The sequence below is a fragment of the Sturnira hondurensis genome, unplaced genomic scaffold (assembly GCF_014824575.4).
Source record: "Sturnira hondurensis isolate 20B ecotype Veracruz unplaced genomic scaffold, ASM1482457v3 Scaffold0004711, whole genome shotgun sequence".
NCBI lineage: Eukaryota > Metazoa > Chordata > Mammalia > Chiroptera > Phyllostomidae > Sturnira > Sturnira hondurensis.
The window spans coordinates 1,528,033-1,550,775 of record NW_028077342.1 but is presented as its reverse complement, the minus strand read 5'-3'; the positions used below and the strand labels follow the sequence as shown (position 1 = coordinate 1,550,775).

General features: G+C 42.5%; 1 protein-coding gene across 1 annotated transcript in view; it reads left to right on the top strand.

The window, feature by feature from the left end:
* Positions 1–9,958, top strand: part of ZC4H2 (zinc finger C4H2-type containing) — a 34,324-nt gene extending 24,366 nt beyond the window's left edge. The window contains 4 exon segments of the mRNA XM_037045979.1: positions 4,135–4,306; positions 5,865–6,037; positions 6,826–6,988; positions 8,351–9,958. Of these exon segments, the coding sequence (XP_036901874.1) occupies positions 4,135–4,306; positions 5,865–6,037; positions 6,826–6,988; positions 8,351–8,464 (622 nt within the window). The 3' untranslated portion in view covers positions 8,465–9,958.
* Positions 9,959–22,743: the final 12,785 nt, after the last annotated feature.

Here is a 22,743-nt window from a genome sequence, read left to right as displayed (position 1 = left end):
TACAATGAACCCCCTTATTGTCTTCACCCAGGATGGACTTCTCTCACTGTCCTGTTCTTGGTACACTACTGCTGGGGTCACAGAGGTACCAGTGGCACCGCTGCCCTTCCAAAAAAGCACAGGCCAGGATCCCCCCAGCAAAACTGACTTTAGAAATAGCAAATAGAGGGCCCTGGCTGGTGTAGCTCAGTGGGCCTGCGAACCACAGGATTACGGTTTGATTCCCAGTCAGGGCACATGCCTGAGTTGCAGGCCAGTTCCCAGCAGGGGACTCACGAGAGGCAACCATACATTGATATTTCTCTCCTTCTCTCCTTTTCTTCCTCTCTAAAAATAAATAAATAAAATCTTTTTAAAAAAGAAATAGCAAATAGAGGCTATTTCTGAAACCTATCTTCATACCTTTGTTTCCCTCCCCTAAGCAAGAGTCTTGGCCCTCCTGCTCCTTAGTCAGGGTCTCTAGTCCTTGCTATTTCTTGCCACATGGACAATTGAAAAAGGCTGCAAAACACCTTAGATAGAGCCTGACTTGGTGACAGCCAGCCTCCCTAGGAAGAATAAATACCACCAGTGCTCTGAGTCTTTGATTTTCCAGTTCCGGGTAGCAATTGACTGTGACCCGGCCAGTCAAAATACTTTTGGTTTATTTTGACTTAATCTGTGATTGCAGTGTCTCCCGCCTGATATCAGAGGGTCCTGTAGGCAGATTAGACATGGAGGGAAGATTCTATTAAAGGCCTTCATCCAAGCAGGGAAAGATATACTATGCTGATTTCTATGGAGTGCCAGTGGGAGAGGTTTCTCACCCCTGATTTCATTTCATAGTACTATTTGGTGACATTTTAACTGAATTCATTACAAATTACAAAGGCTTGGCCCACATCTGTAAAATATTATTGTTTATATTGACATTATGAGGGGGTTTATGCTAACTATTATAATCTTAGTAACTGGCAGTATGCCTTGCCACTTATGCTAGTGTAGGTACATATACACGACATCTGTCCAGAAGGTATGCAGCTCTGTAATATGAAAAATAGGGATGTTTATTGAAGAAGACACAAGAAACATTGTCCATAGGACAATGATGCCTTGGTCCCCTTCAAAGTAGGCACCTTGGGACCTCACACAGTTCTCCCAATCACCATCAGCTGCCCTGTTGTATTTTCCTGAATCTCATCGATGGTCTGAAATCTCTTTCCTTTCAAAGGTGATTTTACTTTTGGGAAAAGCCAGAAGTTACAGGGTGCCAAATCTGGGCTGTAGGGAGGTGAATCACCTGTTTCACCAAAAAACTGCATGAGACTTGATGCAGGGCACATTGTCATGATAAAGCTGCCAATCACCAGCTGCCCATCGCTGCGGCCTTCTGAATCATCTGAATAGTTTCTGTGGAGGAATGTTCAATCTTATCACAAAATGTGCTGCAGTTTCATTGCTTTACTTGTTCACTCATGTTGAATGTGATGACCACACAGTACACATGCTCACTCAATGTCATCTACCGCTCCCACCAACTAGTACAGTGAAGTTGTCATTGTTCACGCATGTGCATTCCAGTCCACTCCTAAGCTGTCAGGTTACATTGATGTTGCACAAACCATTCTTGCCATTTTAACAATGGTTGGACTTTTTCCAGACAAATTTTGTACATGTGCACATGTATACGTGTACACACACACACGCTACTCACTGTAGGCTCTTTATAACAAAGTTCAAACCACTGTGGTAAAGGCAATAACCATAACAGAAGAGTTAGGCAGAATGCGGAGGGAAGGTTACTATCATGTGTCAACCACCCACCATGTGCTGTGCCATATACTTTGGGGACATTACATATCTTAGATAATTTTAACCCTCCCCACATAACCTTTAAAGTAGGTACTATTATTATTCCTGTGTTACCGATGAGGAAGTGAAGTGAGATAATCAGATTATGTCCTTCTCCTGCTGCTTAAAACTCTACAACAATTACCCTTTCCACTGAGGGTAAAAATCTTCACTTCTCATCCCAATCTCCAGGCTGTGTTCTGGCAACTTCCTTAGATTAATCTCAGGCCCCTCCCCTCTTGCAGTATATTCTCCAGCCACACTGACCTTTGTTCAGTTCCTCTAATGCAGCATATCCTTTTCCATTCTAGGGCCTTTGCTAAGGTTATTTTCTCTGCCTGCACTGCTCTTCTCTGTGTCTACCTGCATTTACCAGCTACCTCCTACTCATTCTCCATGTCTTAGCATAATGTCACATCCTCAGGTTCTCAGGGAAACTTCCACTGACTTCCCCCTTTGCAACGTCTCTCAGACTATGGTAGATCCCTTTGTTGTGTCCTTATGTTGCATTGTACATTTCATCCCTCCTACTTATCACATAGTTTTACATGTAACAGTGTGTTCAGGATCTGTTTTACTCATTGGATGAATCTTCCTGTTTAGAGAGGATCCTGTTCTCTGCTCTATCCCTAGCACCTAATACAGTGCTTGACACGTGATAGATGTTGCAAAAATATTTGTTGAATTACTGTCTATTTAAATTCTCTATAATTGGTGCATTATAGGTACTCTGTAAACATAGTTGTTATTATTATTGTCCAAGGGTAACTATGTAGTCAGGGGCAGAAGCAGGATTTATATCCAGGCATGAATCTAAAGCCCATGTTTCTTTCACTGTATGGCTTTGAGTTCTAGGCCTGCAGATATGAGTTCTAGGCCCAACACTGCCACAACCTGGCCATATGGCTTAGGGCGAGACACTGTATTGCTCTGAATCTCAGTTTTCCTGCCTATAAGTTGGGGTAGGGCCAGGTGAATTTCAGGTTGATCTTCATCTAATCTAGAAAAGGAGAATAGACATCTGTATAGGAGAGGACATCAATACTTAATTAATTGACCATATTACAAAATCAGTGTCATCCCTCTGCAAGACAGTTAAACAGGTACACCAAGAACCCTCAATATGTCCATGCCCTTTAGCCTGGGTAACCTCACTCAGGCAGTGTGGAGTAATGGGTAGTATTAGAGAGCTCTGGGATTAAGTCTCAATATCCCCTTTACTACCTCTGTGGTCTTGGGCAAGTTAATACCTGAACCTCATATTCTTTACAAATAGAATGAAAGCATTTGTGTTTTTACCCTTTGCTAAGGTAAAAACAACATAATAACATGAAATTTTTGAATATAGAAATAAAAATTTCTCCCCTGATTCTCTGCACGCAGTTATTGCTGTGATTTTGGTGCCATTGAGGGCTACCTCTTGAGGCAGGAGCCACAGACACCATCGAGAAAGGAGAGAGAGACTAAAGACAGAAGTAGGCTGAGGTCAGAGACCAGAGTCTAGGGTGTGGACCATGGGGATGGGCTGATATAAAGGAGAAAGCCAGCTACTGAGGCAGAAGAAAGGAGATGCTCATGGATAATGGGTAGGCATGACAGGTAGAGAGCCAGTAGGAGGACAAGGTGCTCCAGAGAGCCTCCTTCCAAAGTTCTGTGGCCCTTTCACTTAGGCATGCTTCAAATGATCTTAAAGATCTTTAAAACTGTACCCCTGCCCGTTCCTTTTCTTGTTTAGTCGCATGCACATATATTTTGAAATTGCAAGCTTAGCACAAATACCTTTTAATTGAGTAGTATATCTTCAATGTTTTTCAAGTCACAAGTTTTCATAATGATTCCTTTTCAAGGTTGCTACACATTCCACTTTTACCCATAGCCCAGAAGGCACATTCCTATGTATTAACTTTTTTGCATCCTTGAATTACTTTCTTGGAATAAATTCCCAGGTGTGCGATTACTGAGTCAGTCAAGGTTGTGCAACTGGAACATAATGACCAGAACAGGTTTTCTTTTCCAAGAAAAGAAATGAGCTACAATTCTTTTTTTCTTCCTCTCCTGGAACTGATGAGTTGACCTTATCAAGCTGTGCCGTCCAATATGAGAGCCATTAACCACATGTAGCTGTTTAAAGTTTGACTCATTAAAATGAAATAAAATTTAAAATTTAGTTTCTTGGTTGCACCAGCCACATTGCAAGTGCTCAGTAACTACACATCTCTAGCCTTGGCTCAGAGCCTAACTCTGTACTCCATTCTCATTTTCCTCTCTTCCTCTGGTCCATATCCTGGTTTGGGGAAATTGCAGGAATAAGACCCTACAGATGGAGAAGATCAAGGCCCGTTTGAAGGCTGAGTTTGAGGCCCTTGAATCAGAAGAGAGACACCTGAAGGAATATAAGCAGGAGATGGACCTCCTGCTACAAGAGAAGATGGCCCATGTGGAGGAGCTCCGACTGATCCATGCTGACATCAATGTGGTAGGTGGCTGGCTGCCTAAAGCCTACCTCTGAGCCCTTTCAGGAATAGGTAATAGTGAATATTGTGGTATTTCCTCAAGATGTGGCTGTGGCCAACTCGGGGGAGTACGCATTCACCTGTGGTGGAGTGGAAGTATCCCGGAGTTCTGAGATCCAGGCTGGCACTATCACTGATTGACTGTATATTACTGGACAAGTCCCTTCTTCTCCCTGGGCCTTATTTTCCCTCTCTGTACTATGAGAGGGAATCAATCACATCTCAGGTCTCTTTCAGCTCTGATGTGCTTATTATTGGAGTCTGGGAGTTAGGAGCCAGCCTTGGTGAGAAGCAGAGCAGGTAGTTGGCACTGGGGTCTAGCCTTTTAAAGGGCTCCAAAGGTTCTGTAACTCAGCCAAAACAAATGATGTCTGCCAACCTGCCAAAGTGGGGCCCCTCATTAGAGTCTCTCTTTTGGAGCTTCTTGGAACATGGTGGATAAACTGTGTCAATGTGGTAAGTCCCTAACTTTTTGGAGTTATTCAAGCAGAGTCTGAATGACCACCTATCTGGGCTGCATGCAGAACTGATGATTCCTTCACCAGGAGAGATGTTGGAGGTGTTGACATGTAAGGTCCTTTCCAACTCTTAGAACCTATGACAATGAGAAGCCTTTCTTTCAAAAAATAAATCACAGTTGAAGGAATTTCTATTTTTAGGAAACTCATTTCTCTGACAACACTTATTTCCTGATTTTTCTAGGCCTAGAATTTTAAAAGAAATATGAATGAAATTTGGACAGTAAGTATTTGGGATTTTCTGTGTTACACATCACAGGATTCCAGGGTCTCATGAGGAGTCGGCAGTTTTGCTGCCAGCAAACTCAAGTATACAGACCCAATGAAATGAACAGGGTGTTAGCCACAGAGGGGCTGAGGATCTAAGTGAATACTCAAACCTGAATATTCATCAGAGTCACCTGGAGGGCCTGTTAAACAGATTGTTCATTCCACCCTCAAGTTTCTGATTCTATAAGTCTAGGATGGTGCCTGAGAATTTGCATTCCTAATGAGTTCCCAGGTGATATTGATGCTGTTGATTTGGTGACCACATTCAGAGGACCATTAATTTAGGAGAAAGGCCACCAGCCTAGGAGGCAGAAGCGCTGAGTTTTTAATCCAGGCTTTGCCTTTAAGAAGTATTTTTCTGAGGAAGTTCCTCCTCTCTAAGCCAATTCCCTCATCTGTAAAATGGTGGTGAGGTACACTAAGATGCTGTATTTGAATAATAACTACCATTTATTCAGTATTTGCTCTGTTAGCCCCTATACTGAGAGCTTTATATAAATTCAATCATTGAATCCTTACCAAGATTATATGAGGTAGGCACTATTATTATCACCATTGTACAGATGAAGAAACTGAGGCTTAACAAGAGTCACATAGAACACATAGTAGATTGAGGACTTGACCATATATTGGTCTGACAGCACAGGCTCTGGAGCCTGTGCTATCATCTTGTACAGCCTCATTGAGAATCTTGGGGGATTTTCCTCTGTGCCTACCTCACTCTGTGTTCCAGATGGAAAATACCATCAAACAGTCTGAGAATGACTTAAACAAGCTGCTAGAGTCTACCCGCCGTCTACATGATGAGTATAAGCCACTGAAGGAACATGTGGATGCCCTGCGCATGACTCTGGGCCTACAGAGGCTCCCTGACCTATGTGAAGAGGAGGAAAAGCTCTCCTTGGAGTAAGTAGCCTCCCCCCTGCCCCTGCAACACACAGAAACCTCACACACACACATTCCAGAGAGCTTGGTCTAAAAGTCAGTCCTGGCCCCAGGCCTGTCTGTGGCTGACTCATTGAATGGACCTTGGGCATGTCCCTGTGCTGGGCTGTTACACCAAAAGAAGAATGATTAAACTGGAATTGCTGGATGGCTTTTAAAATTGTTTGTGTGATTTTAACAACAAAAGACTATGTCTATGACTCATGCGTGTATGACTCTTAGGAGGTTACTTCCCAGGTGAAGGTCGAGAAGTGGTGTCCAGAAACCATTGAAAATACAGAGGGCTGAACTTTCATGGTCTCCAGGGGCTAGGCTGGAACTTCACCCTAAGACTCAGAAGCCAGAGACAGAGTTCAGATCAGTAGAAGGAAACACACTTCCTTAAAGTAGAGCAGGCTGCCCGTGAAAGTAGAGGCTTTCTTGTTCCTAGAGGTATGCCAGGAGAGGCCTGCAGACACAACAGAAATCCTGCAAAAGATCAGGAGATGGAGGATAGGTAAATGCCCTTTGAGGACTTCGCTAACCCTTGACTTCTTTATTTTCTGAGTCTGTCAGAGCAAGGAGTGAGAGGATTACACTTTCTAGCAGACAAGGATCTGGAACCCAGGGAGAAGAGATGTGCTGGGAGGGTGCAGGAACTTTCTATAGTAACCTCAGCCCAGCCCCCTTGGTTCAGTGGCATGGAGTCTTTAAGAGGGGCAAGGTTCTTGTTTTCAGTATGATCCAGCTAATGTCTCTCATCTCCAAAGTTACTTTGAGAAGCAGAAAGCAGAGTGGCAGACGGAGCCCCAGGAGCCCCCCATCCCAGAATCCCTGGCTGCTGCAGCGGCTGCAGCACAACAACTTCAAGTGGCTAGGAAACAGGACACCCGGCAGACAGCCACTTTCAGGCAGCAGCCCCCACCTATGAAGGTGAGTGAGCTGGGTAGGGCCTGTGGAAGAAGCAAGTTATCCTTAAGCAGCCCTGTGGAAGGCTGCTTTTGAAATATAGTCATATCTCAGTACTTGACACCTTCAGAACTCCTCAAACCCTGTACTTGTTGCATTTTGATGAGAAAAAATGTTTTGGTACTTGGTACTTGCTCGCCACTCGTTGCACTTACGAGAATTGTATGCCTCATGACATCACCATGCAGGAGAAAATGCTTCATCAATTGTCACTTGCTCACTACTCATTGGAATGAATTAATGACAAATACCAAGGTATCACTCTATTGGCTTTACGTATTTGGGGCCTTTCTAAAACAGCCTTTGGGACACAGAGGAAAGGGTGTGTGGTGTGTGTGCTGGAATGGACCCGCTGTTTTGTTGCTTCACATTACCAGAGCAGTTAGAATGTAGGGAGATTGGCAGGCATTGCTCAAATATATTTAAAAAGTTGGGAACATGACTAGTACAAATATATAGTAAGCATGTATAAAGCTGGTCCTAGTAGCATTTGAGGAACAGATAACCATATAGCGAGGAAAGGAAAGGAATGCTGAAATAAGTTTGCAAAGTTAAATACAGAACTGGTTTAATGTCCTACAGGGCAATAACACTCTCACATTTGTGATTATCTTTTCTTCTGAACAGAAATAATCTGCATCTCTCCTGAGCCAAAAGCATTTGAGGTTATCAGCATAAGTCGCTGAGTCTGGGCTCTGATTGATGGTAAATAGTTGGGAAAAAAAGTAGATAGTTAAACAAAGGGTCATCCTCCTAGACCAGAGGTTGCAAACCAGAGCCCACAGGCCAAGTCAGAACTGCTCTTCTTTTTTGCAAGTCAAGTTGTATTGGTCCACAAGCATGCCTGTTGACGTATTGTCTCTAGATTCTTTCACGTAAAATGTTTGTAGATTGTTTTATGTAAAACATATAGTATTGAATAGCTACAACTAAGGTCATCTGACCTGAAAAGTCTAAAATATTTACTATTTTGGCCTTTAACAGAAAATGTTTACTGATACCTGTCTTTGAGAATTGATTCTTGCGCAGGCCCATTAAACCATGCTCCATTATAATGCTAAATGGATACGCAATTCTCATTTTGCATTATGTGCACATTCTGGATGTTTTTCCTCAGTACCCATGTTTGACCCTCACTCCCTTACTCCTTTATATCCCTTACATCCAGCACCGATCTCTCTTCCTAGGTCTCAATCACTGCTCACTGCTTCTTCCTGTTGGGGAAATCACAATTGTTTTCTGGACCCCAGCGAATCGGAAGGCTGCATGAACCATAGACTAGAGGAATCTGACCACTAACTTCCTTTGTCGTATCTACCCTCCTAGGCCTGCTTGTCATGTCATCAACAAATTCACCGGAATGCACCCATATGCCCTCTGTGCAAAGCCAAGAGTCGGTCCCGGAACCCCAAAAAGCCAAAACGGAAGCAGGATGAATGAAGAGAGGGAGAACACAGAGAGCTCTACTGCTCATAACCCCTCCCCTTGGCCAGTGAATGATGTCCTGATGTGAAACAACCCTTCCCCACCTCTACCAAGTCTCCAATTTAATGTGATGGAAGCACAACCCCTCTCTCACTTTGCTCTTATTTCTTTCTGCTCTCGGGGTTTCTGGTTCAGGAAGAGATGTGGTTCAGGTGCTAATGACAGTATGTCTGATAATCCCTTCTCTTCCACCCACATTGCAACCCCTGCTCTTGTTTGGAGCTAAGGCTAGGGCAGAAGGCCCAAATGTAATTCTCTGTCTCTTGTGCCTGAGGATTGGGACCTAAGATCCGAGGGTTGGGGGAGGCCCATATCTTATTTAGTGTAAAGGCTCCAGTGTGCCCTTCCTTAAGAGAGAGGGGAAGGGAGAGAGAAAGAGTGGGGGAGAAACATCATTGTGTGGTTGCCTCTCGCACACTCCCTACTGGGGACATGGCCTGCAACCCAAGCATGTGCCATGATTGGGAATCAAACTGGTGACCTTTAGGTTTGCAGGCTGGCAACTCAGTCTACTGAGTCAGGGCTCCCTCCCTGTACTTTTTGCCTTAGGCCTTTAAGGGACAACAATATTTTTCCAATAGACCTGGTGCATTTATCTTCCCTACCCTCATCTCACCCACAAGGCCCAGAGGTAATTTGGACAAGCTCTCCTTTTTATATTCATTTTGGAGGACCGGGTGTTATTATAGAGTTTAGCATCCTACACCACCCCCAGTCTCCCAGATATACAAAAGTTCTCAGGTACCAGGCTGTGTGTCTGGGGATCCTGAGATCTGTGGGTCTTTCTCCCATAGTCCTAATTTTTGCAAATCAGTAGTAGAAGTTCCCTGTAGTGAAATCAGGGATCTGGATCTATACCCATTTCATTAAGTCCTGCCTAACTTGCCGCCTAAGTCTTCATGCTAGGGCTCTGCTATTGGGGTTGCCTTAGGCTTGGATGGGCCCCAGGCTGACAATTGTGTTGCCATTTATTCAAAATCACACATGAGTGGGTTGAGATTCGAGTGAGTGGCAATTACTTTACCCATGTGAGTGGGTGGGACTTCATTTGTCCCTCCTTCTCTTGGATCTTCCCTCTTCTGTAAGGCAGCCTCAGCTCAAGTCAGCTGCTGGCCACCCCCTTTCCTGTGGATTGTGCAGGTGGCCTTCCCTCCCCAAAGAAAAGGCACCAGGGTCACCAAGCCCTACAGCTCTCTACTCCACCAAAGCCAGATCACTAATAAAGTCACCTCAGACTTAAGGGACAGGGATGGAGGTTGGCTAACTGAAAAAGTTTTAGCTCCAGGTCTCAGTCCATGGCTGGGGAAGGAGAGATATTTGTCCTTCCTTCCTTAACTGCAGTTTTAAGTTTCCACAGTGTCTGTGTGTTCAAAATATAAGAGATTCCTCTGCTCTTGGAAAGTAAGAGTGTTATGTCTGTACAAATCCTTTTAAATAAACGTTTGTTCATTGGAGTAAATGCTGACTGAGTGCTTATAAGTACCAGGTAATAAAAAAGATGTAATGCCCTTTTCCCTTCTGAGTAGCTCTTCACTCATATTCACCCTACACATGAGGAAACTGGGCACAGTAATTTATCTCGCCATTATAATAATTTCTGTTTAGTCAGTACTTACTCTGTGTCAGGTCTCTATGCAAGATGCTGTATATAAATGATTGCATTTGATATTCAAAACAACCCGTCAAGCTAAGTACTTTTATTGCCATTTTCTGAAAAGGTAAACTGAAGTTCAGAGAAGTGAAATAACTTGTCCATAGTGAACAAACAGCTAGTAAGAGAAGTTTCAGAGACCATTTTCTTTCTACTTGTTCTCCATGATCAGTTTTTCTCCCCTTTGGGATGGCATGATGATAGGAGTTGTTGAGATCACTCTGAACTAGAAATCAGGGGCTAGGAATGTAGTGACTAATGCAGGAATATAAAGGCCTGACCTCTGTAGAGATACAATAGGGAATAACTCTGAAGGGCCATTGCAGCTTCAGAGTCCCCCAAAGGGAAGACTGGAGTTTCCAGTAAGACTGCACTACAGTTCCATAGCTCCCTCTGTCCAGTCCTGTCTCGTTCTCTTCTCTTCTACAAGTGCTGATTCCAAGAGCTCTCTAATTGACATCCTCAACATTAAACGGTCCTAGTGCTTCCCAGAAATGCCAGAGCTGACAAAACCTTCTCTGTGCCTTATCTGGAAAATAGGGAAAACAGTGTACAAGGGGGGGACCCTAAAACATGGAATTTATTTATTTAAAAAACTGTCTGTTTCTTCTTACATGTTTAAACATCAGTCCCCTTCAAAGTACTCGCCATTTGATGCAACACACCCATCGAGACATGTTTTCCACTGTGCAAGACAGGTTTGGAGCTGGCGGATTTTGATACCTTTTAGTGCTTCTGCTGTTTTTTTGTTTCACCTCTCCCACATCGACAAAATGTTTCCCTCTGAGGATTTTTTTGATCCAGAAAAACAACAAAAAAGTCACTCAGGGTGAGATAGGGTAAATGGGGAGGGTGGGGCATAGGGGTCATGACATATTTTTGGTCAAAAACTGCTGAATACTCAGCACGTTGTAAGCAGGTACACTCGTAAATCACACACACTGAAGTGGGCAAACGCGTTGAAACAGTCTTCACATAAAATTCACTGAAGCAGAATGCAGCCTCTCACAAAACGCCAGCTGGTGCATTGATGATACAGATGAGTTCCTAGAACACTCGCCTAGCAGGGGAAGCCTGAACTACAAGAGACTCGCCCCCCAGGAGATAATCTGGGGTGGGGGTTGGGTCCCCCTTCATAGTACCTACTTCTAGGGCCATTGTGAGCAATGTCAGGAATGTAAGTATGAATTTTCTTCTTCCCCTTGTGTCTCTAGCACCAAGTAGATTGGATATTCAGTCAAAAGAAATGTTCATGTTACCTGATTTTACTGTATCACCTCAGATTTTGTTGAGCTGCAAGCCTGCTTTGGAGGTGGCTCAGGCTCACTCTGGGCAAAGGAAGGACATTCAGCTGTGTTGTGTGACTGGGAGTGTACCTTAACCTGTATAGGACCCAGTAGGTTCCTGTGCAGGGGTTGTCCAACCTGTGGCCTATGGGCTGTGTGCAGTTCGTGACGGCTATGAATTCAGCCCAACACGAAATCATAAATTTACTTAAAATATGAGGTTTTTTTGTGATTATGTGTCACAATGCATTTAATGTGTGGCCCAAGACAACTCTTTGTCCAGTGTGGCCCAGAGACACCAAAAGGTTGGACACCCCTATAAGAGCCTTAGTACAGTAGACTTAAGTGACACAGTAGACCAGATGGATTTAACTGATATTTTTAAAACATTTCACCTCAAGGCAGCAGAATATACATTCTTTTGAAGAACACTTGGAAGTTTTTCCAGGGAAGACCACATGTCAGGGCACAAAACAATTCTCAATAAATGTAAAAGATTGAAATCATATCAAGCAATCTCTCCAACTACAATGATATGAAACTAGAAATCAATTACCCCCCCCAAAAAAAAAACTAGAAAACACACAAATACATGGAAGTTGAACAATATGTTACTAAACAATGAATGAGTTAACAATGAGATCAGGGAAAAAATTAAAAGATACTTTGAGACAAATGAAAATGTAAACACAACCCAAAATCTACGTGACACAGAAACAGCAATTCTAAGATGGAAATTTGTAGTAATGAAAGCTTAGGTCAAGAAGTAAGGAAAATCTCAAATAAACAATCTAACCTTGCACCTAACTGAACTGGCAAAAGAACAACAAGCAAAGCCCAAAGGGAGTAGAACCAAGGAAACAATAAAGATCCGAGCAGAAATAAACAACATAGAGTAAAAAAACCACAAAAGATGAATAAACCCAGAGGTGGTTTTTTGAAAAGATAAACAAGATTGACAAACATTTAACCAGATACATCGAGAAAACAGAGAGAGGACCCACATAAGTAAAATCAAAAACAGAAGAGGGGAAAAGACAACTGACACCACAAAAATATTATAAAAATATACTACAGACAATTATATATGTCATCAAATCGAACAATCTGGAATGGGTAAATTTTTAGAAACATACATTTATGACTCCATGTCCCCTTTCTGTTCCTCACACCTTTACGTGTTTACCAGGCTCTCTCCTCTTTCTTTTAGTTCCTCCTGCTCAGCTACTCCTGGACCTCACAGAGGCCTCTGGCCTGGGATACTCTCCCAGCCTATGTACCCAATCCTGCCTTCCTCCTCCAGCCTAAACACCCTGGTCCATTGCTTCCACACTTCACTATCCAATACCTTCAGCTCTTCTTGTCCCTGTCCTTCTTTCATACTGCCTGATGGGATAAATGCTGCTGTTGTCCTGGGCAACCAAATGCTGCTAGGAGCACATTCCAGCCCTGTGTAGTCTGGCCCTGCTTAGCCTTCATGGTCCCCAACCTCATCTGGTCCTCTTAGCACTATGCAGTTAGCCCCCAGTCACCTCCCTTTCCTGTTTCCTTAGTGAGGAAGAGTGGGGGAATGTCACCTGCAGGCCACATTGGTGCTCAGGATTGCATGTGTTAAAGCAGCATAGGTAGGAAGGAATGATTACACTTAGGCTGATCAGATTTTGAATTTCATGTCTTCCACTTATGAATTGTGTGACCTTGGACAAGTCAATAATGTCTCTTAAGCCTTACTTTCCTCTTCTGTCAAGTGTGGAAAGTGGTGTTGTGAAGCATGCATCTAAGGGTTTAGAAGAATAGTTGGCAGATAGTAGATGCTCAATAAATGATAGCTGTTATTCCCTGGTGTCCTGGGTAGTATTCTGGGTGGCAATACATCTTAATTCCAAGTCCGATTGCTTAGTTGGAAGAAACTGCTGACCAAGTTGCTACCCTTATGGGCACTGTGATGGGCTTGAGCCTAAAGCTAGGTACATTAGAGTATTAGAAAAGATATGGGGGACCCCAAGGATAGAGTAAGTCACTTTACTTTTCTGAACCTCAGTTTACTCACATGCAAATTGGGGATAAAAGTTCTTGCTTAGCATACCTGTCAGGGCTTTGGGACTGATCAAATGGTATAGTGGATGGTAAAGTGGTTTTGTAAATGATAACAAACTCTCCTCATGCTCGTTGTCTTTGTGTGTCCTCTCACACAAGGGTTAGCTTTGTCCTTGGACCTTGACTCAGAATATGGTAGGAGGAAGTGGTGACCGCCTTAGGATGTCACTCTCAGCAACAGCTTCCCCAGACAAACAAAGCGAAAAAAAATTAGCCGCAGTCCAGACAGCCTGACTTCTTTTTTCTGTTCTGGCAGCAGTTTAGAGTGAAAAACTTGAAAACTATTTCCGATATTGTGGCTACCCTGTGAGCAAAATGTTGAGTCACCTAAGAAGCTGATTAGATGAGCTCTACCTCAAGGGCTAAACTAGATGACCTTCTGAGGATGTGCCTAGCCCCAGGACCTGGTGTTGTAATAAACCTCAAATCAGAAATGTAGTTTCATATCTACTGCTAACTTCCTGTGAGGTTTTGTGTGAGTCCAATCTTCTCTCTAGGCTTCGATATTTCTACCTTCAGAATAATGGGAGTCGTACAAAAACCATGGTTTCCAACTGCTGGCCCAATGGACTGAAGACCCTAGAACCACCTGGGAAACAAAAAAACACTCAACACCTATGAAGTACCCATGTTAATAAGTTGAGGTTGAATCGGATCAAGTCTCTAGATGTTATTATTAGATTACAGGAATGCAACGGCAGGGGAACATGTTAAATGACACCCACCGGGGCATGATTAGTAAAATTCACAATGTAGGAGATTCTGTAGGACAAATGTAGTTTTTCTAAAAAATAAATGGAAAGAAAATAGGGGTAAGAGAATGAGTTACTTTTCAATTGGCTGCTTTAACAAATTTCCACAAACTGGGTGGGTTAAAACAACATGAACTTACCCGACAGTTCTACAAGTCAAGGTCCAATGTGGTCATCACTGAAGTGTTGTCAGAGCTACTTTTCTGCCCGGAAGCTCTATTTCCCGGTCATGTTTAACTTCTAGAGGTTTCCCGCATATCCTGACTCATGGCTGCCTTCCTCCATCTTGAAAGCTAGCACGTCTCTGCTATTCCTCTATACTCACATCTCTCTCTGATTCTCCACTCCGGGCATCCTCTTCCACCTTTCAGGACACTTGTGATTGTACTGGGTCTACCCAAATAATGCAGAATAATCTCTTTAATTTAAAATCAGCTAGTTAATATTCTTAATGCTATCTGCAATCTCAATTTTCCTTTGCCAGGTAACCTAACATATTCATAGCTTTCAGAGTTTGAAATGTGGACAACCTTAGGGGTCCATTGTTCTCCCTATTACTGAAAATTTATAGGTTAAAAGAGAATTAAGGTATAAATCAACCAAACACAGTCTCTGGATATGGGAATTAATCCCAGTTCAAACAAACTGGCTATAAAATATAAGAACAATCAGGGAAATTTAATTGAACATCTGATGGCATTAAGAAATTGTTGACTGTTTAAGGTATGTCAATAATACTGTGCTAATGTTAGAAAAAAAGAGTCCTCATTTTTAAAAAAAAATACATAATGAAATATTTGGGATGAATTGACATAAGTTTTGGAATTTCATATAAAATAATCCAGCAAGGAGGTGAGAGTGAAGGGTGGTATAAAGCGGTTACATACAGACAATTGTTAAAAACTGGGATATGAGTACATGAGGGTTGATTAAACTGTTATCTCTATTTATATAGGTGTATGATTTTTGTAATATAAAAGCATCTGATGAAAAATTGGTTTGCAATAAATAGTGTCAACCAAAAGGGGGCCACATACTAAACCTGGCAAACTCAGGGCGGGGCGGGGCACGGCAGGCCATATCAACCTGGTTACCAGAAATGAACACACAGGATGGTCTAAACAGAGAAATTCGTAACTAAAGTAGTCATGGTGGGTAGTCATGTCCTGGCCTTGCGGCTACCCTGACAAAGGTCAGTCTTTACCTGAAGTGAGTCCTGTCTATTGTCTTTGTGATCTAAGATAACATACCTTGGAAATGTCAGAATAATTTTTTCCAGACTCCTTGACGGCACGCACGCCAGCCCCAGAGCACAAGACAACCAGAACACAAGACTACAAAACACCTCTCCGTCGCCTTGTTTCACGCGTACCATCGCTATGTACTATAAAAATTCAATATTAACTATCCTGTACCCACCTAGATAAAATAAGTATGTATTTCTCCATTTCGCTTTTTATCCAATCCTAGAGATCTCTGTGTTTTGCTTTCTCCTGCCCCCTTCAACTACCACCAAAAGATTTCAAGTAACTGTCCTTATGTCTTCTCCTTTGATTCCAATGTATAAAATAAGTGGCAAAATTTTCCATTCTCTGAAGCATTTTCTCAATCTCTTGAAATTTTGCTTCCAGGCATGTCCTCACAATTTTTTAAAAGATTTTTTTAAAGATTTTTAAAATTTTTTATTTATCTTTAGAATGGAAGGAAAGGAGGGAAGGAGAGAAGTATTAATGTACGGTTGCCTCTCATGAGTCCCCTGCTGGGAACTGGCCTGCAACCCAGGCATGTGCCCTGACTGGGAATCGAACCGTGATCGTGTGGTTCACAGGCCAGCACTGGGCTACACTGAGCTACACCAGCCAGGGTGTCCTCACAATTTTGACTCAAACAAACTCTCATAAGACCTTTCTATAGGCTGGTCATTGTTTCATCAACATTGACTTGGTGTAGTTGACAGGACTGCAGAAGAGCCTGCCTGCGATTACCCTGCAGACACCGACCCAGTGCTAGGTACCAGTAGGTGCTCATTGAGTAACATGGGCTCCCTCCTTCACATCAGGTGAATTTGGGGTGAGTTTTGTCTTGGAATTCTGGACCTCCTCTTTTGCTTGTGGTAGCAGGGCCGCCTTTGTTAGAGATGTTCTTAGAAAATCCTCAAGATGGCACTAAAGGATAAGCGTTGAAATAGACAGCCGCTTCTAATTGCAGCTTTTCAAATTGGAATGAATTACTTTGAATCTCAACTAAACCTTTTGCCAAATGAGTCTGAACTTGTTCAGCTCCAAAGACAAGGGGCCCCTATTCCCCACAGCCTAAATCTTGGATATTCTTAAGTGACTAAGAATCTGGAGGGGTTTCCCTGAGGAATGCTCAGGATGTGAAGCTACCTCATAAAGAACTCAAAGACACTCTAATTACATTGACTCATCTGAGGATGTGCACAGAAAGGTTGATTATCTAGTGCTCCCAGTTCCTGTGGTTGTATCAGACAGCTGGGGAGAGACACTGAGACATGCAAGGAGAGCTACAGTCACTCAGGAGCTGAGAGGCCCTTACAGCTCAACCCATAAGCAGCGAACAATAGCACTAGAAAGTTGAACAGACACTGCAGGTCTCAAAATAAAACTAAAATTAGCCCTGGCTGGTGTGGCTCAGTGGATTGAGCATGGGCCTGGGAACCTAAGGGTCCTTGGTTCGATTCCCAGTCAGGGGGCATGCCTGGGTTGCTCACCAGGTCCCCAGTGGGGGGCATGTAGGGGGAAGCCACGAGTTGACTTTCCTCTCCCTCTCTTTCTCCCTCCCTTCCCCTCTCTCTAAAAATAAATAAATGAAATCTTAAAAAAATAAATAAAACTAAAAATTAACATGGGAAATAGTGCTTCCACAGCTGACAAGCTCCAAGAACCCCAGCCTTCTGATAACATTCCCACATGCTATATGTATAATTCCTATGAGGTTTAACTAGCAAGTACCTGCATATACGGAAAGATTTAATCCATTTATTTACTGATGGGTACTTAGGCTGCTTCCAGCACTTGGCTACTGTAAATTGTGCTGCTATGAACATTGGGGTGCATAGGTTCTTTTGGATTGCTGTTTCAGAGTTCTTAGGATATAATCCTAGCATTGCAATTGCCAGGTCAAAAGGCAGTTTCATTTTTAGTTTTCCATACTGTTTTCCACAGTGGCTGCACCAGTCTGTATTCCCACCAACAGTGCACTAGGGTTCCCTTTTCTCCACAACCTCTCCATTAACTAAAAGTGCTATCAGCTTGAGATGGCCAAACTGGTACACTTTTGACAACTCCAAACAGATTTTCCTGTGTGCTCAACTGGAAAAAGCTGGCTCTAAAATCAAACTGAGTGAATGGGACACTTACCCTAATTTGATATTAGAAGGTTTTTGGTGGAGCACTGTTAAATTCTCTTCTCTATAGGAAGTTAATAAAATTTTAGAAGACTCTCTATGAACTAAAGAAGTCTTCTGAAGCTGACAAATAGCAACACCCAGTTTCTTCCCCCTCTCCAGCTGCTCTCCTTTGCTTTCTAAGCTTCCTTGTTAGGACTTGCTCACCCTTCCACCTCTCCCCTTTCTCTCCTGTACCCCTCCTCCACCACCACTTCCTACTGATCTAGGGGAAACAGAATAGAAACCCAGACCAACACAAATCAGTAAAACCAGAAACTCTGGCAGCTCCCTTTAGGGAAAAGCCAGTTTTAGGCAGAGGGGAATGGGGAACCAGCAATCATATATATTTCTTCAACTAGGACACAATTAAGGAATCTAAATAAAAATTTTCCTGACCCTCTTAAGGACCCTGATAAGTTCAAAAAGGAATTTGATTTAACTGCAGAACACATGATCCTTGCTATTTTAATGATACAGCCGCTTGTTGCTGAGAGCAAAGTAACCAAGTGGGTAAGTAAGGTTTGCTGGGAAATTCCAGTAGAGATCATTATACAGATAGAGACAGACTGGGAAACAATGCAGGGAATTAGCTCACCAGATTTGCCAAGCAGTACCTGAGTGCTTTTTAAAGATTTTATTCATTTATTTTTAGAGAGAGGAGAAGGAAAGGAGAAAGGGAAACAGCAATGTATGATTGCCTCTCACGCGCCCCTACTGGGAGCCTGGCCTGCAACCCAGGCATGTGCCTTAGACCAGGGATGTCAAACTCATTTTCACTGGGGGCTACATCAGCCTCATGCTTGCCTTCAAATGGCCAAGTGTAACGTCAACTTCTTAACAATTAAGGAGTAGTTACATTTATACAGTACTAATATTATTTTGGTCCTTTGAAGACAACTGCTAGGCTGATGTGGCCCCCTGTGAAAATGAGTTTGACACCTTTGCCTTAGACTGAGAATGGAACTGACGACCCTTTGGTTCCTAGGCCTGTGCTCAATCCACTGAGCAACACCAGCCAGGGCTTTTTTTTTAATGGAAAATGACTGGACCAAGATCCAGCAATGTGAAAAAAAAAGTCTGATGAACCAGTACTTCATTTATTTAGATATTTCAAAAAAACCTTTAAACAGTATTTAGATATGTCTCCATACACTTTCAAAAATTATCAAAATAAAATGTAAGCACCCATCAGTAAATGAGTGGATCAAAAAACTGTGGTACATTTCCACAATGGAATACTACACAGCAGAAAGAAAGAAGGAGCTCCTACCTTTAGTGAGAGCATGGATGGAACTGGAGAGCATTATGCTAAGCAAAATAAGCCAGGCAGTGAAAGACAAATACCATATGATCTCACCTATAAGTGGAACCTAATAAACAAAACAAACAAGCAACCAAAATATAACCAGAGACATTGAAATAAAGAACTAATTGACAGTAACCAGAAGGGAGGGGGAGGAGAATAATGGGGGAAAGAAGGGGAAGGGTCATCAAGGAACATATATAAAGGACTCATGGAGAAGACTTCTGCCAAGATGGAGGCATAGGTGGAAACACTGTGCCTTCTCCCACAACCAAGTTTGAATACAACAAAGGTTTAGTAAACAAAGATGCAGCCAAAGAACAGAAAATTGAACTATACAAAATCCGACAACAACGAACAGTTCAAGCCAGACCAGTAAGAGGGGCAGAGCCAGCAGTGAAGCAGGGTTGGGCAGGAAGGATCTCCCGACCCAGGCGCGCAGGCAGCCGGGGTAGCATTGGGGACCCAGTGAGGGTGCGGGGCAGGCTGACCGTGGTCACACATTCGCACGCAGATAAAGCAGCAGAGGAGTGAGCAGCGAGACAGACCGCACAGGCCCCAGCTGTGGGAAGCAGCAGAGGGGACTGCAATTGCTTTCCTTTGACCCTGACCCCACATACAGCATCACAACCCAGTGATTGAGTTGCCCTACCCTGGTGAACACCTAGGGCTCCGCTCCTCATACATAACAAGCACGAACAGTCCAAAATATGGCTCAAGAAGAACTGAAAGCCCCAGAGCCGATAACTCTAAGTGAAAAGCCCCAGAGCCTCCAGGACATCTTTAAACGTTCCAACATCCAAATTATAGGGGTACCAGAAGGGGAAGAGGAACAGCCACAAGTGGAACACTTATTTGAACAAATAATAAAGGAGAACTTCCCCAGTCTGGCAAAGGAAATAGACTTCCAGGAAATCCAGGAAGCTCAGAGAGTCCCAAAGAAGTTGGACCCAAGAAGGAACACACCAAGGCACATCATCATTACATTAGCCAAGATTAAAATGAAGGAGAGAATCCTAGAAGCAGCAAGAGATAAGGGGACAGTCACCTACAAAAGAGTTCCCATCAGACTGTCAGAGGATTTCTCAAAAGAGACCTTACAGGCAAGAAGGGGCTGGAAAGAAGTATTCCAACTCAGGAAATCCAAAGACCTACATCCAAGGCTGCTCTATTCAGCAAAGCTTTCATTTAGAATGGAAGAACAGATAAAGTGCTCCTCAGATAAGGTCAAATTCAAGGAGTTCATCATCACCAAGCCCTTATTATATGAAATATTAAAGGGACTTATCTAAGAAAAAGAAGATAAACAATATGAACAGTGAAAGGACAGCAAACTCACAGTTATTAACAACCACACCTAAAACAAAAGCAAACCAAGAGGACAGCTAGATCGGGAGTGGAACCATAGAAATGAAGAACACATGGAAGGTTAGCAACAGGGTAGTGGGAGGAGGAGAAGGGGGGAGAAGGTACAGAAAATTGCACAGACAGTAGGTAGAAAATAGATAGGGGGAGGGCAAGAATAGTATGGGAACTATAGAATCTAAAGAACTTGAGACACGTGGTCATAAACTAAAGGGGGGAAATGGTGGGAGAGGGGTGTGCAGGGTGGAGGGGAATGAATGGAGGAATAGAAGAACAACTGTAATGGTATAATCAATAAAATATATTTTTTTAAAAAAGGACTCATGGACAAATCAAAGGGGGTAGGATGAAGGGTGGGAGGTAGGAGTTGGTGGGGCAGGGAAGAGTGTGGGGTGGGGAGTGAAATGAAGACAGCTGTACTTGAACAACAATTAAAAAATAAAAAAATTAATTCATTGCTAAATTTGCCATGTTTGGAAGGATTAGATGAAGAGCTTGTAACTCTGATTAAACAACATAAATTAAACTGGCTAAACAACTACTGATAAACTAACAATTCTGGCTAATCAGCTATCTAAAACTATCCAAAATAATTAAAAAGACAAAGCTGCCAAAATGATGAATTTGCAGCTCCAGCAGTTAAGCAATCAGGCCAGACCTCCCCAAAGGTCTTTTTTTTTAAAAAAAGATTTTATTTATTTATTTAGCTTTAGAGGGGAAGAGAAGGAGAAAGGGAGAGAAGTATCAATGTACGGTTGCCTCTTGGGAGTCCCCTGCTGGGAACTGGCCTGCAACCCAGGCACACCCAGGCACGTGCCCTGACTGGGAATCAAACCACAGTCATTTGGTTCACAGGCCCACGCCAGCCAGGGCTCCCGAGGTTTTTGTGGGGGTTTTTTGACAAGAAAAAAAAAAGGAGTTGGATATTTAGTATAGAAAGCCAGGTCACCTTACAAAGGATTGCAAAAAAACTAAAGTGGGACTAGAAAGAGAAAAGAAACAGAAGCCAGCATCAGGCCACTCTGAAGACTGTGAGGGAAAATTTCCCCTTCTCCTTACCAATACTTTACAAAAAATTGATATTGCCATAAAAGGAAAAACTACTAAGATCCTGCGTATACGGAAGCTACTTTATGTGTTCTTAACCTTACCCAGTCAAGTTGCCCTCTCTCTTGGAGTAAAGCTTCTGTACAAATCATAGGGATATCTAGTCAACTTATGTCTCTTTGTATCAGAACCTGTTCTCCAGCTAGGAAATGTTTAGAGCAACATATACTTTTTTGAGTCAAATCTGTCCCAATTAACCTGCTAGGGAAAGAGTTTCCTGAAACCCATGCTGTCCATATATTCTTTTCTTAGAAGAAAAATGTATTTAAAACTAAATGAATCAGATAGTGAGCCAATTGGGAAAATAATGCTTTTAAAGAAAGCTCTACAAGAGGAAACTAATCTTGGGACTGAACATTTGTTACAGGATGTTCCAATGCAATTTTGGGCTCTTTCCAGTACAGGTATTGGCAACATTAAGTCAGCCACTCCTATTAAAGTCACCACTGACAATACAATGCTTCTAACTAATACTTACCAATATCCTTTAAGACCTGATGCACAAGCTGGAATTAGGTTCATTATACAAGACTACTTAAAAATAGGGCTTATAATTCCATGTATAAGACTTTGTAATTCTCCTATCCTTTCAATAAAAAAATGGCAAAGAATTAAAAAAATGTACATGAGGATTTCACAGCTATAAATTATTCCCAGACATTCTGTGGTTCCAAATCTGCAGTCCCTATTATTGGCTATTCTTATAGACTACCAATATTTTTCAGCAATAGATTTATGTAACACTGTTTTTAGCATTCAGTCAAAACCTCCTTCCTTTCACCTGGGAAGATCACCAATTTACTTGGATGATAGTGCCCCAGGGATATACAGAGTCTCACATATTTCTCTCAGATACTACAGGCTGCTTTGAATGATGTTAAATTTCCCAGCAATTCCACTCTAATGCAATATGTGGATGAGTTATTTTTATGCACTAGGACCTTGTTAGACTCTAAAGAAGACACTGTTTACCTATTGCAACAGCTAACCATAAAGGGACATACGGTCTCAAATGATAAGTCTTCAGTTCTGTTTATCCCAGGTAGAATACCTTGGTCAGCTAACACTTAAAGATGGGTGACTAGTTATCCCAGAAAGATTTAGAGAAATTGTATTCTTTTCTATTCAAAAAAACAAAATAAAATAAAGAATTTATTTAGAGGATTGCTGGGTCTGACTAGGTATTGTCACAATCTGGTTCCACAATTTTTATTAATGGCTCAGCCTCTATGTGTCTTATTAAAATCAGATCAACCTGACCCAA